At 48.3% G+C, this 21,180-nt stretch overlaps 1 protein-coding gene across 1 annotated transcript; it reads right to left on the reverse strand.

Moving 5' to 3' along the window:
• Positions 1–1,929: 1,929 nt before the first annotated feature.
• Positions 1,930–12,624, reverse strand: elf2b (E74-like factor 2b (ets domain transcription factor); the record flags this gene model as incomplete). Its single annotated transcript, XM_084454671.1, has 9 exons — positions 1,930–3,803; positions 4,379–4,538; positions 5,062–5,427; positions 5,709–5,904; positions 6,599–6,685; positions 6,978–7,157; positions 7,313–7,426; positions 12,060–12,318; positions 12,550–12,624. 9 exons carry the CDS (start codon positions 12,622–12,624, stop codon positions 3,294–3,296), a joined length of 1,947 nt encoding a protein of 648 aa, XP_084310797.1. The 3' UTR covers positions 1,930–3,293.
• Positions 12,625–21,180: the final 8,556 nt, after the last annotated feature.

Below are 21,180 nucleotides of genomic sequence, written 5' to 3' on the forward strand. Positions count from 1 at the left end.
CTCTGCCTGGCCATTTCCCCAGTTGCACAAACAGGTCTGGCCCTTGGTATAAAATGTTAATCTAAATCTACATCACAAACGCAGGCATTAAGACAGGCTAGGGCCTACTTTTACAATTTTGACGAGGTATGTCACATTATTTTCTCTGTCAATGTCAGTGAAACCTATGGGACAGTGCTTTATAACCGTGTATTTTTGACAGATAACTCAACGTGTATCCTGATTCCTAAGAATGGATGGACTCGCTGACACCGACACCCCTGAATGCCAGAGTGCCCGGGAGCTCATGAGACCAACCTCAGCGACGTGGGTCGGCAGGGCTTCATCTTGGGCATCGCAGAGGTGGTGTACAACCTGACACTGGGCCTGATGCCGGTCCCCTATGTCCTCACCTTCCTCCTTGGTGAGTATGACGACCTTTGGACTACCGCCCCCCACCCCTCCCCAAGGGGGGCCCTGGACAGTCCCAGATGGCCGATGTTGCGTTATCCCGTTTTTGTAACCGCAATAACGCTGACCGACGCCGTTAACCTGGAAAGACTGAAACGCCCCTCACTTCATCACTAGAACTGTCCGACATGCTCCTCACCCTCCCTCTACCATCAGCCGCCAGCAGGTCACCGTTGACCAGCTCCTCTTCTTCGATGAGCTGGGCAAGGGAGGCTTTGGCACGGTAAGCTAAGCACCACAACTGTCCTCTCTCACCTACATTATGTTGCACAGTTCAGCTGACCCAACACTCTCTCTGCCACATATCCAATAATATTCTTGGAATATACTTGCATGCTTGTGTTTAGTTTACCAAGCCAGTCTCTACAGCTGCTCCCGATGGGCCTACTGTACTGCTACTGTACTGCTGTTAGACAAAGGCCCACAGGGTGCTCTCCCTGTCCCCTTACAGAACATCGCTGACCGTGTCCTTCCTCTCTCTCTCTCTCTCTCCCTTCTTCTTTTAGTTATTTAATGGTAGCGCCGAGGCTTCAAAACCCAGCATTTGTTTAAATAGACCCCTTTGCTTAGGTAAGTGAAGTTTCATGTTTATCTGACACTTGTAAATATGAGCGCCTCTCCTAAATAGGCCGACACTGATTTATTTTAACGGCGAAGTGAACGGAGGGTGAAAGGACTGTAGTCTGGCATGAGAGAGCATGCGACTACAGGACTGAAAAGGGCTATGCTGTTGTGAGAAATCGGAGCCCCTACTACAAACTTTAAGCTTCCTTGGGACGCCCCTTTCATGCTTCCAACTATTGTAAAATGTCTGTGTATCTCTATGTGATGATGTGTGAAATAAACCTCAATCAATCCACTTCATACACTAGACAAAGGAAGGAATAAAAAGGTGTTAAAAGAAGTGAGGGGGAGAGGGACATTTGGTTTCCTGTGAGTAAAGACAAAAGGGAAAAAGAACAAAGATCTTGCTGTCCTATGTCATATGTTCCTGGTCTCCAACGGGAAGGCAGGCTGACAGTGAGAGATAACTAATTAAAAAGAACGTATTAACATTAGATCAAATAAAATATGACCACATTCCTCCCTTTTGATGAGTGGGTAAGTCCCAAAACATTTTCCCCATCTCCACCCTTCCTCCACTCATTCACTACCACTGAAACAAGTGGAGAAGAGCAACTGTATCAAAAGACCTTAGGGGACGAGGAGAGAAAGATTCAGCCACTGTCCTATACTGTACTGCACTATTATACTGTACTATGCATCTCCTCAAAGAAACTTGTTCACTCATTTTGTTCCAGCAAACAAATGATTTCTTATCAAAGTTAAAATTTGCATAACCGTAGGTTATAAAATAATCAATGATAAAAAGCACAACTCAACTCGCATAGTTTCAAATGTTTTATATTTCAGTAAAATCTACTTGAATACACTTTGAAACAAGAGTACAACAAAATAGAATATACTTCAAATGTTGAATATACAAACTAGTTCAGTCATCTCTCTCTCTTTCTCCCTTGAAACTGATTACTAATAAAAAGCAAAATGCAAAATAAAACTTGGGGTGGGGGTGGGGGGGCCGAGCCAAATTGGCGGTTGAGAAACCCATGCTGCAGTGACCTGTTGTTTCTCCAAACCTAGAGGAAGGAAATGAGGCTCCAAAATGGCGACGGCAGTCCAGGCACCCTAGTCAGTTACGAGACGCGGCAGTTTTTCCTGAGCATGCGACCAGGCTAGGAAAAACCCCAGGCGTCCTGCCGCAGCGGGACGTGGACCTACGGCCCAGACGTCCCAGACACTGCAGCCCGACCCGGGGGGGCGGAGAAAACCATCATACAAAAAAAACGTGCGTTCTGCCGTTTCTCTCAATAATACTGTGCTTGGTACAAGGTATCGTTCCTAAGAAAAACATAGACAGCGCATCGCAAAAAAATAAAATAAAAGCTAGATCATCTTATCTTATAAACAAATGAGGAAAGAAATGTATCAAATTACAACTAAGGCTGTTCTTGTTTTAAAATCCGTAAACTGTATAGTAGATATATACATATCAAAGTCCCTTTCACTTCCCTAGGGCACGTTCTAGAGATCCTAGAACAACCCTCGGTCCAGAAGTCACTCGTGTGTGTGTGTGTGTGTGTGTGTGTGTGTGTGTGTGTGTGTGTGTGTGCGCACGTGTGTGGGACTAGCATAGCACCTGGCACCATCAAACTAGTTCTGCACAGTGATAGTCAAATTGCTGGTTTTTATGTTGTCAATGCGAGAGAGAGAAACACGAACAAACAAAAAAAAGTTTCTATACAAAGTGTCGTCTCCTTTTCTCGCCACTTCAACCGTTCTGGCTCAGTCTTAATGATTCGCTTTATATATGTAGTGTTTCCAGCGACGCCGCCCGTCAACTCGAAATGTAGTGATCAGAATTGGTCCCTTTTTTTTTTTAGTTGCCCAGGCAGTACAAGACATTTCCAGGGTTCCTGTGTCTCTGGGGGTTCGATGCGCGATGTTCTGCCGAGAGGAGGCGAGACCGTGGTTCCGAGGGAGAACCCTTGTGGTGGCGAGGGGTATAAAGGGAGTCTTTTAAAGTCTCTCAGACTGTCGGTTGGTTATGAACAAAAAGAGCAAATTCATATTTGGGGCAAAAACTGTACAAATTGTCCCGCCAACCCCGCTCCACCAGAGGCAGATAAGGGTGATAGGGTGGGGTGGTACATGTGTGTGTGTGGTGGGGGTTTTGATAGGAGTTTGTATGCGTGTGTGGTAACTTATAGGTGTGTGTGGTGGGGGTCTTGATTGACAGGTGTGTGTGTGTCCATGCGTCGACCCCACCCGTCCCTTTGTCCGTCTCAACACTCCGGCTCCTCAGTCTTGACGGCGGCGACGGCGTCCTGGCTCGGGCCGTCCGCCGCCCTCCTCGCCACCTCCGCCTGGCTCTGACCCGCCCCCATGACCGCTTGGAACCCCGCTCCTCCGACGTCCCTGCTCTTGACGACGCCGCCGATGATGCGGGGCGCCGCCATGGCGGGGCTGGCCGCCGTCGTCGTCACGGTGACCACCGCCGTCCCCCCCGGCTGGGTCACCACCAGGTGGTGATGCTGCTGCGGCGTCGCGTGCGTCTGCTGGGCCGTCACCGCCAGCCTCATCACTTGGGTGCCGGGGGCCAGGGCGCGGACGGTCAGGGGCCCGCCCAGCAAGCTGATGCCCTGGGGGGAGGCCCCGAGGCACTGCTTGGTCTGGAGCTGGCACTGGGCCAGCTGGTGGGCGGGGATGGTGATGATCTTGGCCAGCTGCACCGTGATCTTGTCGCCGTTCTCGGCCGTGGCCGGCACCATGGTGGGGATGGTCTGGATCACCACCTGGGGGGTCAAACACATCAGCTTCGGTTTAGCGCCCGGCTAATCTGGCTCAACGGATGTAGGTTTTTGAGATAAAGTAAGGTTGAGGTCCGCACACAGCTACTCCACAAAACTATTCTTTATCAGATGTAATTTTGTCCTGCACCAGCATGGTGGATGTGCTTGGCATACATTTTATTGTATTTCATGGTTTTTGAGATAAAGCCTCTCGTTGGCAGCGCTCAGTTCCAGCGGCACCAATCAGATTCAACCCCCCCCCCCCCCCCCCCAACACTTTTTTGCAAGGGGCACAGTTGGGAAAAAAAAACAGGTTTAGCGCCGCCCAAGCCGATTGTGATTGGTTTAAAGACAGCATCCCCCCCGCCCCTCAGAATGATAATGAGGTGTTGCCAGACCCTTCAGCAGTGCTAAATGACGCATGGAGAAAGGTCTGGCTTTGTGAGACTAACGCCCGTCTGACTGTCTTCACTGCAGAGTCCTTTTCACTATTAGATACTAGTCATCAACCGAGTCAGACCGCGACCTTCTAGGAGGAGGCCAGCCTATGATTTACGACGCGTGTTGACGTCATCTACCTTCTGTTCCGAGTTCCCCGTCGCCGTGCCGATGGGCGAGGCGTTGGCGAGGAGGGTGTGGCCGGACGCTCCCGTCGTCCCCTGCACGGCCATCGTGGATATCTTCTGCCCCAGCGACGTCGTCATGACTACGGGCACCTGCATGGCGACCCTGACCGTTCTGGCGAAGAGAGGGAGACGGAGGTCAGAGGTCAGACAGTCAACACTAGCCACGCAGTAAAATACTCTGTGTGCTTAAAGGTGATACAGATAAGATTTTTATGTAGACAAATCATTCAAAGACAAAATACAATTCCAACAAGGCTTGAGAGCCAATAGTATTAAGACTCCCCATCGCTCCCGAAAGAGATACCGTGTGGTACCAACGCCGTAATAGTATCGGCTCACACACCTTGGTATAGGTAGGAACCAAACCTCAGAAATCTCAGACAGATAAAACACTATTACAACCTTAATTTCAGAACCATCAATTTTTAAAATGATCAATTCATAAACAAAACCTTTTGGAAGGGAAAAGCTAAACTTTTATTCCACGCCTTTATGAAGGCTCTGTGGATGTATTCTTTTTATTTAAATGATTTGTCTACATAAAAATGTTATCACGTTTAACAAAGAAGCTAACTGAGCATCAAAACATTGCGACTGACTGTGACTGTGTGTGTGTGTGTGTGTGTGCGTCTCACCTGGGCCCAGATGCGGTGGGGATGATGGCCGTGTGCGTGTGCTGCGTCTGACTCCCGTCCGGCGCCGTGGAGACCGTCACTATCCTCGGGACCGAGACCGGGCCGCCGCCCGCCACCGCCTTGTTGCCCTTGGCGATGGGGGCCCTCAGGATGTTCGGCGTCTTCGAGAGCTCGGCGGCGTTGAGCAGCGTCTCCGGCGGCGGCGGGACCCGCTCGTACGACGCGCGCTCCGAGCCGATCAGGTCGCGGTCGTCGCCGACGGCCTTGTCGTCGTCGATGATGACGATGTTCTTGGGCATCTCCTTGAACTGGTAGACGAGCCGCTGGCCCTCCACCTTGGCCAGGATGCCGCGCTGGTAGTAGTACCTGGAGGACAGGAAGGGAGGGAGGTGAGAATACAAATCGTACAGGAAGTTGTCCTAAGCTCAAGGGCCACTCGGCCGCACAAACCCATGCGTATGTGAAAGCTTGCCACAACACACACACACACAACGACGCATAACCAGTCAGTCGCTAACGCACACTAGCTCGCTCACACACACACACAACAACGCATATCCAGTCAGTCGCTAACGCACTCCAGCTCACGTTCGCGCACACACACACACACAATGCTAACGCACACTAGCTCACACACTCCTCCTCACCGGAGCGCCCGGCCCATGGTCTCGTAGTTCATGTCGGGCTTGTTCTTGTGTTTGCCCCACAGCTTGGACACGGCCTTGGAGTCCACCAGCTTGAAGATGCCCTTCTCCCTCTGGGTCCACTTGATGTACCGGGGACACGTGTTCTTGTCCTGCAGCAGGTCCAGCAGGAATTCCCACAGGTAGGTGGTGCTGCCCGCTGGGGTGGACACACACACACACACACACACACACGTTAGCGCGCCATCTTTATTCTCACAGTATGCAGCACAGCAGAGATGGTGGCAACTGATATGATGAACATGGTGATGGTGGTATTCCAATGATACGTAGACTACGTCATGTTTGTGATGATACATGGACTACCGTTATGTTTAATGACAGACTATGTCCGGTTTATAATGAGACGGACTGCACAGGGTGGGAATTACACGACGGCCATGGCCGTCGATGCCCCTCCCTCTGGCCGTGATGCCCTGAAAATAATTCTACCCCCTGCGGCCACCATGGCTTTTGTGCCCCGGCTACCATCTAAATCTCAAGGTTGCTTTAAAAGCATCAGTGCTCTCCTGTCGTTTTCTTGATATTCTGAAATGAATTCAATTGAGGCTACATTGATATCAGTAAAACGTTACACCGGTAGTATACAATTGTAGCCTGCGAATGGCTTTGATACGATGTGAAACTGGCACACGCAACCAGCTGCAAGGACTGACGAAATTCCTACCCTGAGACTGCATATGTCATGTTTGTAACGAGATAGCCTGTCATGTTTGTAATACATAGACTCCATCATGTTTAATGTTTGTAATGAAATAGACTGTGCCATGTTTGTAATGACCTAGACTACATCAGGTTTGTTTGTAATGAGAGACTAGACTGCGTCGTGTTACCTTTCCCCTCCCTGGGCTTCTTCTTCATGCCCTGGTCAGGTGATCCGTTGGACACGGCCGACTGGTGCGTCTTCGGCTTCCGGCCCGCTGCGAGGACAGACCATGACGTTACTCGGACGGAATCAAACGAGCCCTTTCACCCCACACGGCTGACAAACCAAGGCCCCGGGTTGAAATGTGCCGACATGCTTAGCTGTGTACAACCAGGTCGATTGTTTTGACATATCTACCAACCACTAGATGGTGCTGTTTAGTTAAACTACCACTGCTGGCTATAGACATACAGTGATGGTAGATTCAATGTTATTGTGCTGATATGTAATCCTATTCCTTCAATGTTTTAATAATAACTTAAAGCAGAATACAGAGGACTTCTTACCCTTCTTCTTCTTGACGGGCTCGGGCTCTAGGTCGGGCTCCTCGAAGAGGGTGACCTCCATGGAGGCGTCTTCCTCGCAGTCCTCCGTCGACACCTCCACCACCGTCTCCGTCATCACGTCCGGACGCATGGCGGCGTGCAGGAAGTCGGGAGTGGCCACGCACGCCGGGACAAACACTTCTTGGGAGGGAGAGTGTGTGATGTTAAGGTAGAGGAATAGAGAGAGTGTGTGTGTGTATGAGAGAGAGAGAGAGTGTGGTGCGTTTGGACACATGGATGAAGTCTTCATCTTGGGAAGTTGATCAAAGGCTAATTTAAATGTGTGTGTGTCCTACCTGGGCTGCGGTCTCCTCTGAGGCTGGAGGGTGAGTCCATGTGTAGTAGGGCCTCTGCCGCCTCAATGGTCTTGTCAGAGCAGTGGAGGCTGCTGCCGTGGACAGACGCCTCCACTGAAACACACACACACACACACATAAGCAACAATACACTGACATCCAACACATGGGTGCCAACGGATGACACATCTACTCAATTCACATTTGGTTCTGATCTGGTCCATTAAGTCCAACACTTTTTTTTTCTTGGGTTTTGCCATCACACACTTTGCTCTTCTAGACCGAAGCTGACAATGTAGAAAAACCGGCGGTTCGAAAAACAGATGTTACGGACACTCGAGTGAGAGCTTTTAAAAGACCCCTGTCGACGCAGTCACAACAGTCACACACCGCCGTTACCCTTGTAAATCACAAGTCTCACTGAAGTGTCAATCTGGCTATCTGACAGTTTGGGTTCTCTCTAACTGGCGCCCCCTAGTGTTCGCCCCCTAGTGTTCACCCACCCCCATGCCAATCCCATTACACTCCCTCAGCGCCTGTCTGGGATCAGCTCTGAACACCCCGCCTCTAATATTAGCCATTGTGATCTGCACAGCCGAGCTGACCCCGAGACGGCCAAGGCAGGCATCGGGTAACCATCCACCCACACCTCCTGAACACCGCCTCCTTCCCTCCTCCCTCGTCTGCGACACCTGACTGACAGGACCGGAAAAGTGTGGTGGAATACCTATCCAGCCCGTTTCACTTCCTAAGAGGCACATAAGGAAAGGAGGCAAGGTCGGAGAGGAGGCGAGCGAGGAGTGTTGGCTCAGCCCCCTCTGGCAGACTGGAGGACGCAACCAAGAACACCTGTTGCTGTTGTCAATCACAGGGTAGGGGGGTCAGGTTACTCTCCACCCTGCCCATGTTTGGCTATCTGAGGCAGCAGGCATAGGGAAGAGAGAGGCTATCTTTAGGCTGATCTACTCACTCAGACCTGCACACACACGACATGGTAGGACCCAGTACAGCTACCCTATAGGCTGGATCGCCCTTGAAACCAGGCAGATCTTCAGAAATAAAGCAACCATTGATTGGCTTGGCTATGGTAGTCTCATGCCACACCCATTCTATTACTGCACGTGATAGTAAAGTTTTTCAATTGTCAGTGGTATAAGATTATACAGCTGGGGTTTAGTCAACACCTGCATTTAGGAAAATGTGCCATTTCAGGAAAAATGCCAATCTGAATGTATGTAATCAAAATGGATAAATATATATGGTATTTCACATTAAAACAATTCATTTCTTTATTCTTTGTCTAATAAATAATACGCTAGAAGAATACACTGGTACTATTTTACCGAGCCGAGAATAGCAAAACCGACAGAAAGTAGTGCTTTCCCCTCTGACTTCCGTGTTTACAGTCTTATCAGCCTTTCCCTCCAGTTCTCTTGGAAGAAGCACTCAAATCTACCTGTCACTCAACACCCGCCCCGCACGCCATTGGCCAGCTCTTCCCCCCCAAGACCCGCCCATCTCAGATAGCTTACTGGACCAAGGCGGGACTTCCAATTCACAGCGGATGCTATTGGACTAGTGTAGCCATCAATCAAAAGGACGACCCGCCTAGATGCATAACAATGCTTCCGCCATCAAATTGGCCCAAACTACTTCAAAATTTAACAAAATGAACAGATAAAATGCATACTTGGTCAGTGAATTCAAATAAGTTATATGTGTTTATATGAACTGTAACAAGACATATTTTGAATGCATTGGTCGCTAGAGTTTATCCTAAAAGCTCTCATCGTGGGAGCACCGTTGAAGCCACACTGCCCGGGCCATGACTGTCCCACGTTTGGCTAACGGGGCCATCAATTAAAATGGGAAATGAAATGTAAAAAAAAATAAGCAGACAATAATCTGACGAATACTAAACCAGATCACAATTTCACAGAATACTTGACATGTTAGATGTTAGGAGATCGACGGTGTTTAGGAAAACTGGTGACATGTTATTCAATATGGCCAAAAAAATATCACGATTTATTGTCGCTTTTATCAAAACACGGAAACAATCTGATCACACAGGAGATGGATCTTTGATCCGAGACGGTTGTAAAATAACATTAACGGTACATGATTTCCATCAAAATATTAACGATTTGTTTGGATAAATAAATAAATCCACATGCCCTTCCGACTCAGACAGCGTGGCAAAGACGTAGGAAAGACAACATCTTCCAACACTTCCTGGTTTCTCAGCAGCTCGCCGTGAACCGTTATTCCGGCAAATATCTAAGGAAAAACAGCCTACCACGATATGCAAACGACACTGCGTGCAGACTACAGTCTGATCTTGCAGAATGACAAGCCCAGATGACACTTTTAAATATTTTAAGACGGGCTGAAGAAATTCGGGAGAGCGCCATGCAGGTTGCTAGCCAAGGTGATTACTTCCTGATCTGCCCTCCATTACTTAACGCGACTGCTTAACGGATCGGCCACGGCGTTGACCGTAAACACACAACGGACACGTTAACGATCGCAAACGAGGTGAGTTTCTAAATAGATTGTCTTGACGTTACCTGCTCTGATGAGCAGATCGAGTTGGTTAGCGGGCCCCTCATGCAGTGAAGTCGCCATGTTCTTCCCTTGCTGCAGATTCACATTGACTTTTCACTGAAACGCATTGGCAGCCTCTATCTCGGATCACTCCGCCGTCACTGAAAACCTTCCCGGACGCACCACAGACACACGAGAGAGGTATCCCTCCGCTCCGAACACAGGAAATCATCCGCCTCTCGCGTAGACCGGACGTCAACAAGAAGAAAACGAGTAGGCTACTAGCTACTAACTACGAAAAAGACGACTATAAACGATGTTTTATCTACCATGGCCCCTTCTATATTAGCATTATATATGTGATATCGAATGTACGTTTAACAGTAGACCAAATGCAATATCATATTTATACAACCGAGACTATACAATAATATAATTAAAGTCTGTAAACGTGTTTCCCTATCAAGACTCACTTTTTAGTGACCACATTTTTAGGGCACACAGCCAGAGAAATCTTTAAAAGAATATACCATAAGTTGTCAATTGCAACTTGTAAATTACAAATACTGCACTTACAAACACTAACAAACACTGCTTGTTAAAAAGGCACGACTCCCCTAATTCTGGCACGATAGCCTACTTTTCGTAGGCATCACTAAATATTGACAACCAAAGCATTTACAAACGTATGTCAAATGTTGACCAAATAAAGTGTCTGTCCAATGTGTCTTATGGTGTTGCTGCGTGTGTATATGTTCACTCTAGCAAGCTGTATGAAAAAAATGCCGGCATAATGCAAGAAATCAGAGCTCTGATAGGAATCTGAATGTGATTTGTGGTTGGCTGACTGTGTGGATTCGTCATTTCCCTACCCGGCATAACCACCAGATGACAGTGTTGTCTGCATGTGGTTGAAACTGTGGTCCAAGTTGTGGAATTGTGGTCTGTGGCTAGATTCATGAAGTAGACTTATCTCCACACCTCCCTTTTAGCACTGGGATGGAGCAGCGATTATTACTAATGGCTTCACTTCTCTTCAGCCCATCAAATAAACCCCATATCAAGACTATTGTGCATTCTCGCTTGTCTCACTCATGTTTTAATGTGCATATGATCACGAAGACACACAAAAGTATGATGAAGTAGGTCAGTGTATATTCCCCCCCCTCACCCGTCCATTTGAACACAGAAGTGTGTGTGTGTGTGTGTGTGTGTGTGAGAGAGAGATAGAGAGAATTATGCCTGTGATCATGTAAATCCATCCCACCTGCATGCCTGTTCAGTGGTGTAGAGTATTGAAGTAGAAATACTTCATTACTGTACATAGTTTTTTTTATTCATATTTCTGTTCTGACTTTCACTTAACTACATTTTCAAAAGAACACTGACAGTTTGATAGATTTCCCCTTAAAACATTCATTACTCGCTACAAAATCAAATCTTTCGGGAGAAAAAACTGAGGCGTGAAAGCAATGTTGGAGACTGTGGTGACAGTCAGTTATCCAAATGAGACCAGCGGGATTCTGAGGCGAGCTAGGTTGGAAATGGCTAAAACAATCATGTTGGACTTCATTCCACCACAGACATTACCTGCTCCTCCTCCTCAAAATCATAATGACCAATACCCTTGGCTGTATCTAAAATAAATGCTTTCTTTTCTTGGAGTTAAGGATTAATCATCATACCGGATTAAATGTATGTTATGTTTTAAAAAGTGTATGATATTTGTCACATATGACAGTATTAGATGGAGAAAATGAATTGCAACATTGCTTATAAAATGATGCAATATTCTGGTAAATTGTGTAAGTGGCTAAATAGTATAGGGATCTATTTACAGCGTGCAGACATTCTCTCTGTCCTAAGTATTTTTTATACTTTTTTTTTTGCCGGACACCTGTTGCACGTTGTCCGATGTGCATGTATTCCTCTGCTGATATTCTGGTAAATAATAATAATCTTTCCTTTTGGATTTATGGATCTTTTACTTTTAATACTTTTACCTTACTTTTAGTACATTTAATCTCAGTTACATCAATTACATTTAATATCAGTTACTTTAAGACTTCTACTCAAGTAGTAATCTACAGTAACAGCTGACTTTTACTTGAGTCATTTTCCAGTAAGGTATCCTTACCTTTACTCGTGTGTGTTCGTGCGTGGACGTGTGTGCGTCCCGCCAGGCCCCGACCCTCCTCACCTGTCTCCTCCGCCTCCGTCTCCACCTCCTGCTCCTCGCCCACGTCCTCCATCAGGTAGGTGCCGTCGTCGTGGTAGACCAGCACCTGGGCCGAGAAGCCCTGCTCCTGCTCCAGCCCCGCCCCCGGAACCTCCTCCACGATCACCGCCGGGTACCCCGCCTCCTCCCCCTCATCCTCCTCCTCCTCGTAGGCCTCCCCCTCGACCTCGCCCTCCGCCTCCCCCTCCAGCTCCACCTCCAGGTCGCACTGGCCCTCCTCCTGGAGAGAGAGGGATGGAGGGAGGACGGAGGAGGAGAGAGGGGCCCCGAGGGATGGAGAAGGAGCAAAACAGAGAGAGAGAGAGAGAGAGAGAGAGGGAGAGAGAGGGAGAGAGAGAAAAAAGGTCAGTTAAGACTGTGGCCGCGAACAGAAACATTTTTAATCAGGAAACAAACTATTGCATTGTGAGCATGAGCCTGTAGGGCGTGTGTGTGTGTGTATGGGCCTCACCTGCTGGGGGTCTTCCACGGCGGTGACGTACTCCACCACTGTCCCTCCACTGTCAACGAGCACCACCGAGGTCATGGCTCACGCCCCCCCCCCCCCCCCCCCCAGCCCACCCCACCCCCCCACCCCACACCCCACACCCCACCCCGGACTCACGGCTGGACGGCCGCTCGCTGGCGCCTCTGGGTGGCCGCCTCCGGACCTGCGGCCGGACGACACCACAGCGCTGAAAGAGAGATGGGCAGAGGAAGTTTAGTTCATTTCATAGGGACAAGGTAGTCACAACCGGGAGAAACCACCCCCTTGCATTCCCAGGGCCCTTCACTCTCTCTCTGGACCCAATCAAAAATCCAGTCCCAGGCTTCAGTGAGGCCTACACTGTCTCACCTCGCCTCCCAGCCACTCCTGGCTCTGGAATACAGGAAGTGCCTGTCTACAGAGACAGGAAGTCTGAACAAAAACAGGAAGTCAGCTCAGTCATCCTCCCCTCTGCATGTGTCCAGGGGAGGGGCTGATGTCATGGCAACGGCTACCAAGTCCAAGGGCCACTTAATTTCCTGTGTACTCCGGGAGAGGACAATCAGGCAGGATGGGAGAACAAGAAGTACAGACAACACAAACACACACACTTGCTCTAATCCATTAGTGCACACACAAACACCGCACGGCAGGACGCACTCTCCTGAGTCAAACTCGGCGTCCTGCCCGGTCTGCCTCGCAAGCGTAGGCGACGCGTCCTCCGCTCCTGTCACGGTCGCCCAGCTGCGCATCTATAATAGACGAGCTGCCGGTGTCTGAGACTGACCGGTGATCGGTTCTGAAGGAACTCCCCCCTCTCCTCCTCCTCCACCTCGCTAATTATTCAACAGCTTCCAGCTGACACTGATCCATGGCTGGATCCACACTGGCTCTGTGCTCACTGTCGCTGTGTGTGTTCGGGTGTATCGTTGGACTCTTATCGGAGTGTGTGTGTGTGTGTGTGTGCATGTGTTTGCAATTTGAGTCCTTGTGGGCTACACTGTCTGGGAGTTTTCCATTCGGTTGGCACTAAGCTGATAACGCTAGAGAGGAACTTCATTAAAAGGACACTCACAGAACAGAAGACGCCAGCTCTCTCTGCCGTCTCTCTGCCCCATCCTCTCTCTCTCTCCTCTCTGTCTCTCTCTCTGACTCTCCCTCTCTCTCTCTCCCTCTCCCTACCACTCTCTCCCTCCCTCCTTCTCTCTCTCTCTCTCTCTCTCCATCCCTTTCTTGCTCTCTCTCTTTACCTCCCTCTCTCTCTGTCTTCCTCTGTCTAAAACCTTGAAAATGCAGATAGGGCCCAAAAAAAGTCAATATCAAAGATCATGATGTCTTAATTCCAACAGCGCATCGCTTCCCTTCGCGTCAACCACAATACTGGAACTGAGTACTCATCCCCGGGGTCAAACCCAGGTCAGTCGGTCTTGTGGTCCCTACTGCTACTCCTCCTCCTCCTCCACACTCTCAACCAAACACAACAGGCACACACCCATAACACTCAACAAGACTTTCCACGTTCCAACAGGTGTGACAGGACCTGCCGCACGCATACCAGAATGTCACTCCACGGCGGCCGACAAGCTGACATAAAAAATATATATATATTGAAGACAGACAAGCGTTACGCCCGAGTGTACATTAACCCCCGATAAAAGTTGAACTTCGCCAGACTGCCTAGTGCCCGACACACGCAAGCACGCCAACGGAAGAGAGGGGGGCGGCCGAGACTAACAGAAAACACCGGCGCCGCGGGGCGGCCTAACTAGAGAGAGAGAGAGAGAGAGAGAGATTCCCGTCCCTGACGGCTCGCGGCTGTCATGTGGAGTGTCGTTGTTGTTGTCGAGCGGCGGGTCAAGTCACCGGCGGGTTCTGGTGATTGAGGAGCGGGTGCGTGGGTCCGTTCCCGGCCGCTCCTCTCCCGATATTCCCACAAAATGTCTCCAGGGGACTGCGAGGAGTAGGGGACAGGGCTGTGGACGGCCGTCCCCGGCAGCAGAAGTTTCCATTATGTCCAAACAGAATCAAGGGGGAGACTAGACAGAGAGAGAATGAAGGGGAGAGAGAGAGAGGGAGAGAGAGAGAGAGAGTGAGACAGAGAGAGAAGAAAGAGAAACGTGGTCTGGCTGAAAGGGATATTCTTGGCACCTCTCTCCTCCTCCCTCTCTTCTTCGCATCTCTCTCTGGCTTTCGTTTCGTCCGTCTCCGTCAACCATCCATCTCTTTTTCTCTTCTCTCTCTGCTCTGTCATTCGTTGGAAGGAGCCTCTCGGAGCGACTCAGCACTTTGAGGCTGAGCCCTGCCCCCGGATCACATGACGAGGGTGGAACACACACACGCAGCGTCACATGATCCTAAGCAACAACTGAGCTTTTGTTCAGACTGAGGCTGTTGCTAACGATACAACGCCCTGCCTTGTGCCCTGCCCTGCCCTCTCTCTCTCTCTCTCTCTGGAGCGAACGAGCGTACACACACACACACACATACATACACACACACAAACACACAAACACACACCAACGCTCACACTCAATAACTCAAAAGGAAAGCAAAAACTAGGCCTTCTACAGGCACTCAATGACCACGCACACCAAATTCAGACCCGCCCAGACAGTCGCAATCATGCTCATACACAACAACACAGTAAACTCAGACCAAGACAGTACTTTGGAATTGGGCTTTTATACAGCCTAATAAACTTGCCACATAGGCCTACTTTATGATATGCTGTGCGAGTGTTTGTCTTCAAGTATTCTGGGAAAAGCAACGCCACAAGTGTGGCCTTCAGTGGTTTATCAACGATGCCAGCAGAAACACCCCAAATCTTTCGCCATCTGTTTTCCAATGCAGCCGTGCGATTCATGATTGGATGGGATAAGTATGAGGATGTTAATAGACTGCTAGACTATGGATAGTAAATTGACAGTTTGGGAACGTTTAAATGTTCTGCGTACCTAGGACCAGAATGAGAAACTGATTAGTGCTGAAAAGACACTGTAAGGACAATAATTCCAATGTGTACCTGTACTTGTTTGAAATATTACAAATTATTTTGTTCTATTCCATTGCAATTAGTCATATCAAAATGAACCAAAAGAATGTTTTGAAGTTCCCTTATAACAGATCTGATAAGAGCCGTTTCCCTGGCTCTCAGCCCAGAGGGTCCTGCTGTCCCTACTCCCTCTATGCAAGTTGAGCTGAGAGGTGTTCCTTATAAAGGCTGGTGTATCAAACCCAGTTACACTGATAACTACTGTGCCCAGCTCTAGTGCAATCTTAACCAGTCTCTCTCTAACCCTTGTGTCCAGGTGTGTGTGTCCTCCCCATGCACTCTAAACAACAGTTCCACTGTTCCTCGAGAGAACCCAACACTCCCCCTGTGCCTGTACTGACCCCCCCCCCCCCACACACACACACACACACACACACACACACACACACACACCCCCTCGCCATAGCAACCACGGGTCCTACCGCAGATCTCTGGTCTGCCCTTGCCCTGCTGGCCATTCCGGTCAAACAGTAACGTTCACCAAACATTCATGCGATGTTTAGGCTACGCCCGGGCCAACAGCAAACATTACACAAGCCCCCACGCTCGAGTCAACACTTCTCAACAGATTGAAAAGGAGAGTGGGGGTTCATGACGTGTAGTGTCAGAGTTAGTAACATGCTGTTGTCTTGTTTCCATTTAAAGGAGCTCAAATGGCCTCTCTGACAGTAGGTCTAGCCACACTGAATTGGGAATTTCGGAGTGTCTCAATTAAACAAAAGTTAGGCCTATAGCTAGCCTATCCGTGTGAAACCTCAACACTCAGCTAATTAACCTGACAGACAAACCAACACACCCACTATTATCAAGCCAATGTACAGAAAGGGGCAATGGCTGGGCCTATATTCTCTACTATGATCCACTCATAGGTGCTGGGGTATTGTCATGTATTTTCTAGCGTCTACTCCTCTGTGGGGTACGGTGGTGTTTACTAGTGTAAGTGGAGACTATCCTTGTGCACTTTCTTAAACCTAATTTTATGTGCATCTAATTAAGTGTGCATACAGTTGAATTTACATTATGCAAGTTACTTTACAAAGCGTGCAACAGCAGGACAACGTTACATTCCAGGCATGGCGAAGCAAACAATAGCGGTAGGTTGAAAGCTCAGTTTGTGAGCCTCTCCTCTTGTTTGGTTAAAGGTCTGGCAGCCCTAAAAGGGTGCCAATATTAAAGTGTGAGTGCTTGGCTGTCGGTTTGTTTGCATTAGCTAGTTATGACTACAAGAAAGAAGCAGTCGGGTATAATAGCTGCACCTGCAGTCGATGTCGGACCGATACATGAACACATCTCACGTTATCAAACGCTCATTTTGAGTGCAATGACGTGACTGGGAAGACTGAGCTAGCCCAGGTTTGCACAGAACCGGTCGTGGCCAAAACATGAACTTCACAGGTTATTTCCAGCAAAACCCTCAGCCGCAGCAACAAACAATATGTTCATTTTCACTATTACAACCCATGTGGCTCTGACGCTTATGTAGCCATCAAGCCTAACGTTAACGTTTCAACAAGAATGAACCAGACTAACGTTTCTGCTTACCGTGAACTCCTGCTTGACTTCTGCCACAGGTAACGATAGGTAACGTTAGGTAGGTAACGTTAGGTAGGTAACGCTACTTTCTTAATCCACGAGCAAAAATTGCACAATGAAAGTGCTTTGGTGATGCGAATCCTCCTCAACAAAATAACGTTACACCCTCAATGATAGCTAGCTAGCTGCTAATGCCATGCAGTTATCTTGCTAATGCTAATGTAGTAACGTTACTGTCACACTGTAGCTAGCGAGCGTTAGCCTGTCTAGTGACACCCAGTAACCTCCCTAAACAGTTAGCCTAGCTAGCTAACGTTAGAGCTAGCCAACGTTTGCGGTGAAGATCCGCAGGACTCCCGATGCGATGATTGATCGTCCCGGGAAAAGAACGGTCCCCCCGGTGTGTTTCCAGCTGAATAAGACACGCGAGACTGTTGTTCGGAACAGTAAATAAAAGCCCCGTCCTTTTTCAGATGAGATTCAGGTCAGGATCACACGGCTGGCCAGCAAATGACACATCGGTCGTGACGTCACGGGGAGCAGGCAGCCACTGCCCCCTCTGTTACTGGTACAGCTCTGTTACTGGTACAGCTCTGTTACCAGCTCCATCACAACGAGCTCCGTTGTTTTCCAATAGGGTCTGGCTGCAGAGCTCAACATGCTCAAATATCTTTATTTTTCATTGTTAGAGGAATTGAGGATATTTTTTATACTGGCATTGGCAAATACTGCCGAATTTTGGATTGAAAATATAGTATAGCAATAATATAATAATAGAAACATATTAGGTGCACGTCTCCTGTATTCGGTCTGTTTTAATGGTTTGTTTGAGTTTGTTGTGCACTAATCAAATTCCATAAGGATTTCCTTCTGGAAGCTACAGCATAAAACATGAAGCAGGCTAGATAGAATTACATTTACACTGAAATGCCAAGTATTTGCCCCCATCTGCTGGTCAAAAAGCATGATGTTTCTAGTGCAGTACTAAATGTCAACTATGAACAGTTTAAACACTCTATTTAGCAGTATTTAGCCTATTCAAAAGAAGTGTCTATACAATAATATTGAAATACTATGACATATCCCCCAACCGTTGACATTAGTATTTGCATACTTAGCAGGTAAATCAATGAAAATTCAAGAAACCTGGCAGTAATTAAATCAATAAAGTCACAGCTCCTGTGCAGGAAATACGATATAACCAACAACATGGATGCCTTCCCATTTTGATGAATTGCATAGGAATTTAATTTTATTTACTAATCTGTACAATGTTCTATATAGTGTCACAGACACAAACACAGACCAACATAAATAACATTAGCAATACTATTTCACATAAATAATCTTATGTTTAGGGTCCTTTAGGGACAATAGAGATTTTCATTTGTCTTTCATATGTTTTGATAAGATTCGATCGAGCAAAATATTGACCATTAGCCAACACATTTAAAATGACCTCCTGCTCCTCCTGTTCCATCCAGAAATTTCAATCAGAGGACCTGCCGCTGCCTGCTACTACTTCAATCATACAATCACATAACTTCAAATACATCCAGCTGGTCGTGTGTATATCTTTGGGTAGTTCAACGGGTCATGAAAAGCTTTGCAATAGCGGCACCTTGAGGTATTGAGCAGTAATGGGAATAACGTTTCTAACAACTTTGGAAATGGCAAGTGCCATCTTGATACAGCATGAGCTGGCCGAGAAACAGAATGAGAACTACGAAGGTCGACCTCAGAGAAGTACATGGTCAACTTGACCCACGGTTGGCCTGGCTCAGAACCTGGCCCTGCAGCTGGTGTTGTCATCATAGAAATAGAATGGAATAACTTGTCAGTCCATTCTAACTCTTCTGTGTCATTCTGACCATGGATGTTCTGACTGACGGTTGATGAAAGTCCCAGAAGGCACGCGTCTTTCTCCTCACGTCATGTCTGGGCTGACATCATGATGCTGAGAAAACAACAGCAAAAGAACACCAGAACAACAGTTTTCTTTAGAAAATCCAATAAGAAACCTCTAATCAACCTACACATCTAGTACTGGGCCTAGCATTTTGAGTAAGCTGAACAGACATTGCACTAAAATCCAATGGATTTCATCACCGTTCAGTGAACAACAGAATCTTAGAATTTGTAAAATGTATCAAAGCCTTACAGAATTCTGTCATGGCCATTATAAATTAATCTGTCAACTCAAATCCACCCTATCCCAGAATACTACACTGAAAGGTCAGATATCCACTCTGCTAATTCTGTTTCGATTCATCTGTTTACATTTTCAACTGTACTATATCAGAGAGCAGCTAGTTTTTACTGTCTTGGCAGTCTCCTGGAATGAATGAATGAATAATGCTGTGGGCAAAATGTTTTTGTTTGTGTCCGTGGTATTCACCACACAGTATCTCTTGTGGTATGGCTGGTTTATAGTATTCTGTTAAATAAGTAATAGTCGAGCATGTTCTGTTCATTCGTGGCCAAAGTGCACAGGGGAATATTCTTCAGAACCACCAAACTAAAGTTTCCCTACCGTTGGAAATTCCACAACAGCAAAGTAACAAGTACCCTGAGCTGTGACATACCGTGCTCTGACACCTCCTCCTCAGCCTCCTCCCCCATCTCCAAGGACCCCTTCTCCTCCTCCAACAGCGCCTCCACTGCCTCCTCCACCACTGAGGGGGGCGCCACCTCCTCACCCATGGCGAAGGCGTCAGCTGCTGCCTCCGAGGCCGGGGCGGCAGCACTGTGGCAGGAATGTAAGAACTCGGTCGCCCTCTCCTCCGCAGATGCAGCCGGCAGGAACTCCAGGACCTCCAGGGCGGATGCCGCCGCTAGCTGCGACGCAACCACGATGAGTGCCTCCTGCTCGGATATGGGCGCTGCCTCCACGGCTGGTTCTTCCTGTTCCTCCACCAGAGCTGCTGCAGGGGCCTCCTGGGCCACAGAGGCCTGCTCCGCAGGGACCTCTTCCACCGGGGCAACCTCAGGAGCAGGTACCTCAGCCTCCGCCTCTCCCGCTTCCCCCGCTAGAGGTGTGGAGGGTGGGACCTCTTCAGGGGGAGAGGCAGCGTTCTCCTCTTCCTCATCTGTGACAGCAGCAGCAGGGGCCTCCTCCTCTATCACCGCCTCAGCGACCGGAACTACTTCCTGCAGTTTGAAGATCGCCTCTGCCGCCACCAGTTCCTCTGCGGAAGCAGTGACGCGAACTACAGCCTCCTCAGACCCGGACCCCTCTGGTTCCGCGACGACGTCTTCGCCCTCAGCTGACTCCTCCCCCTCAGCTGACTCCTCCCCCTCGACCACTTCCGCCGCTTCCTCCTCGGCGGGCTCTCTAACTTCCGCGGACTCCCGGACCTTCTCCTCCCGGACCTTCTCTTCCCGGACCTTCTCTTCCCGGACCTTCTCCTCCCGGACCTTCTCTTCCCGGACCTTCTCGTCCAGGTGTCGGACGGCGCTGGCGATTTTGATCTCGCCCACGGAGGCAGCAGCGATCTCCACCGTGGAGTCAGCCAGGACCTTGACAGCCCTCAGGTCAGAGGCAGTCTCTGGTAAAGAGACAGGGGAGGTGTGAGTAAGTCAGAGCAAAGACACTGCCCATGTTTATATATTAACTGACTTCATTATATAAAGATAGTGGAGCTAAAGATGCCCCCCTGAGGTAACATCCCCCCGTCCCTGTATTTCCTCCCTTCAACATTAGGTGGCACAGTTTTTCTTATCTGAAGACATTTCTGAGGTGCCGCCAGTCTACCACATCTAAACATTTCATATTCAGTAAAACAGTTTGAGATAAGAGTATATAATTTTCTGTTATTGGAAAATAAGCATGTGTATTTTATATTTGTTTTATAAATTATATGAGGGACTATAGGTCAGGTAATCCATTTGTTTGATCTGGATTTTTTGAGCAAAAATAATATTGTTCATTAAATGGCTTTAATAAATGTATTTTTGTTATTTCCCACGGTTGTTTGTCATACTGTAGGACAGGTATATTTGATACAAAATTAATTGCAATACATTATCTC

This window comes from Borostomias antarcticus, assembly GCF_949987555.1.
Source record: "Borostomias antarcticus genome assembly, chromosome: 20".
In the NCBI taxonomy this organism is placed as follows: Eukaryota; Metazoa; Chordata; class Actinopteri; order Stomiiformes; family Stomiidae; genus Borostomias; species Borostomias antarcticus.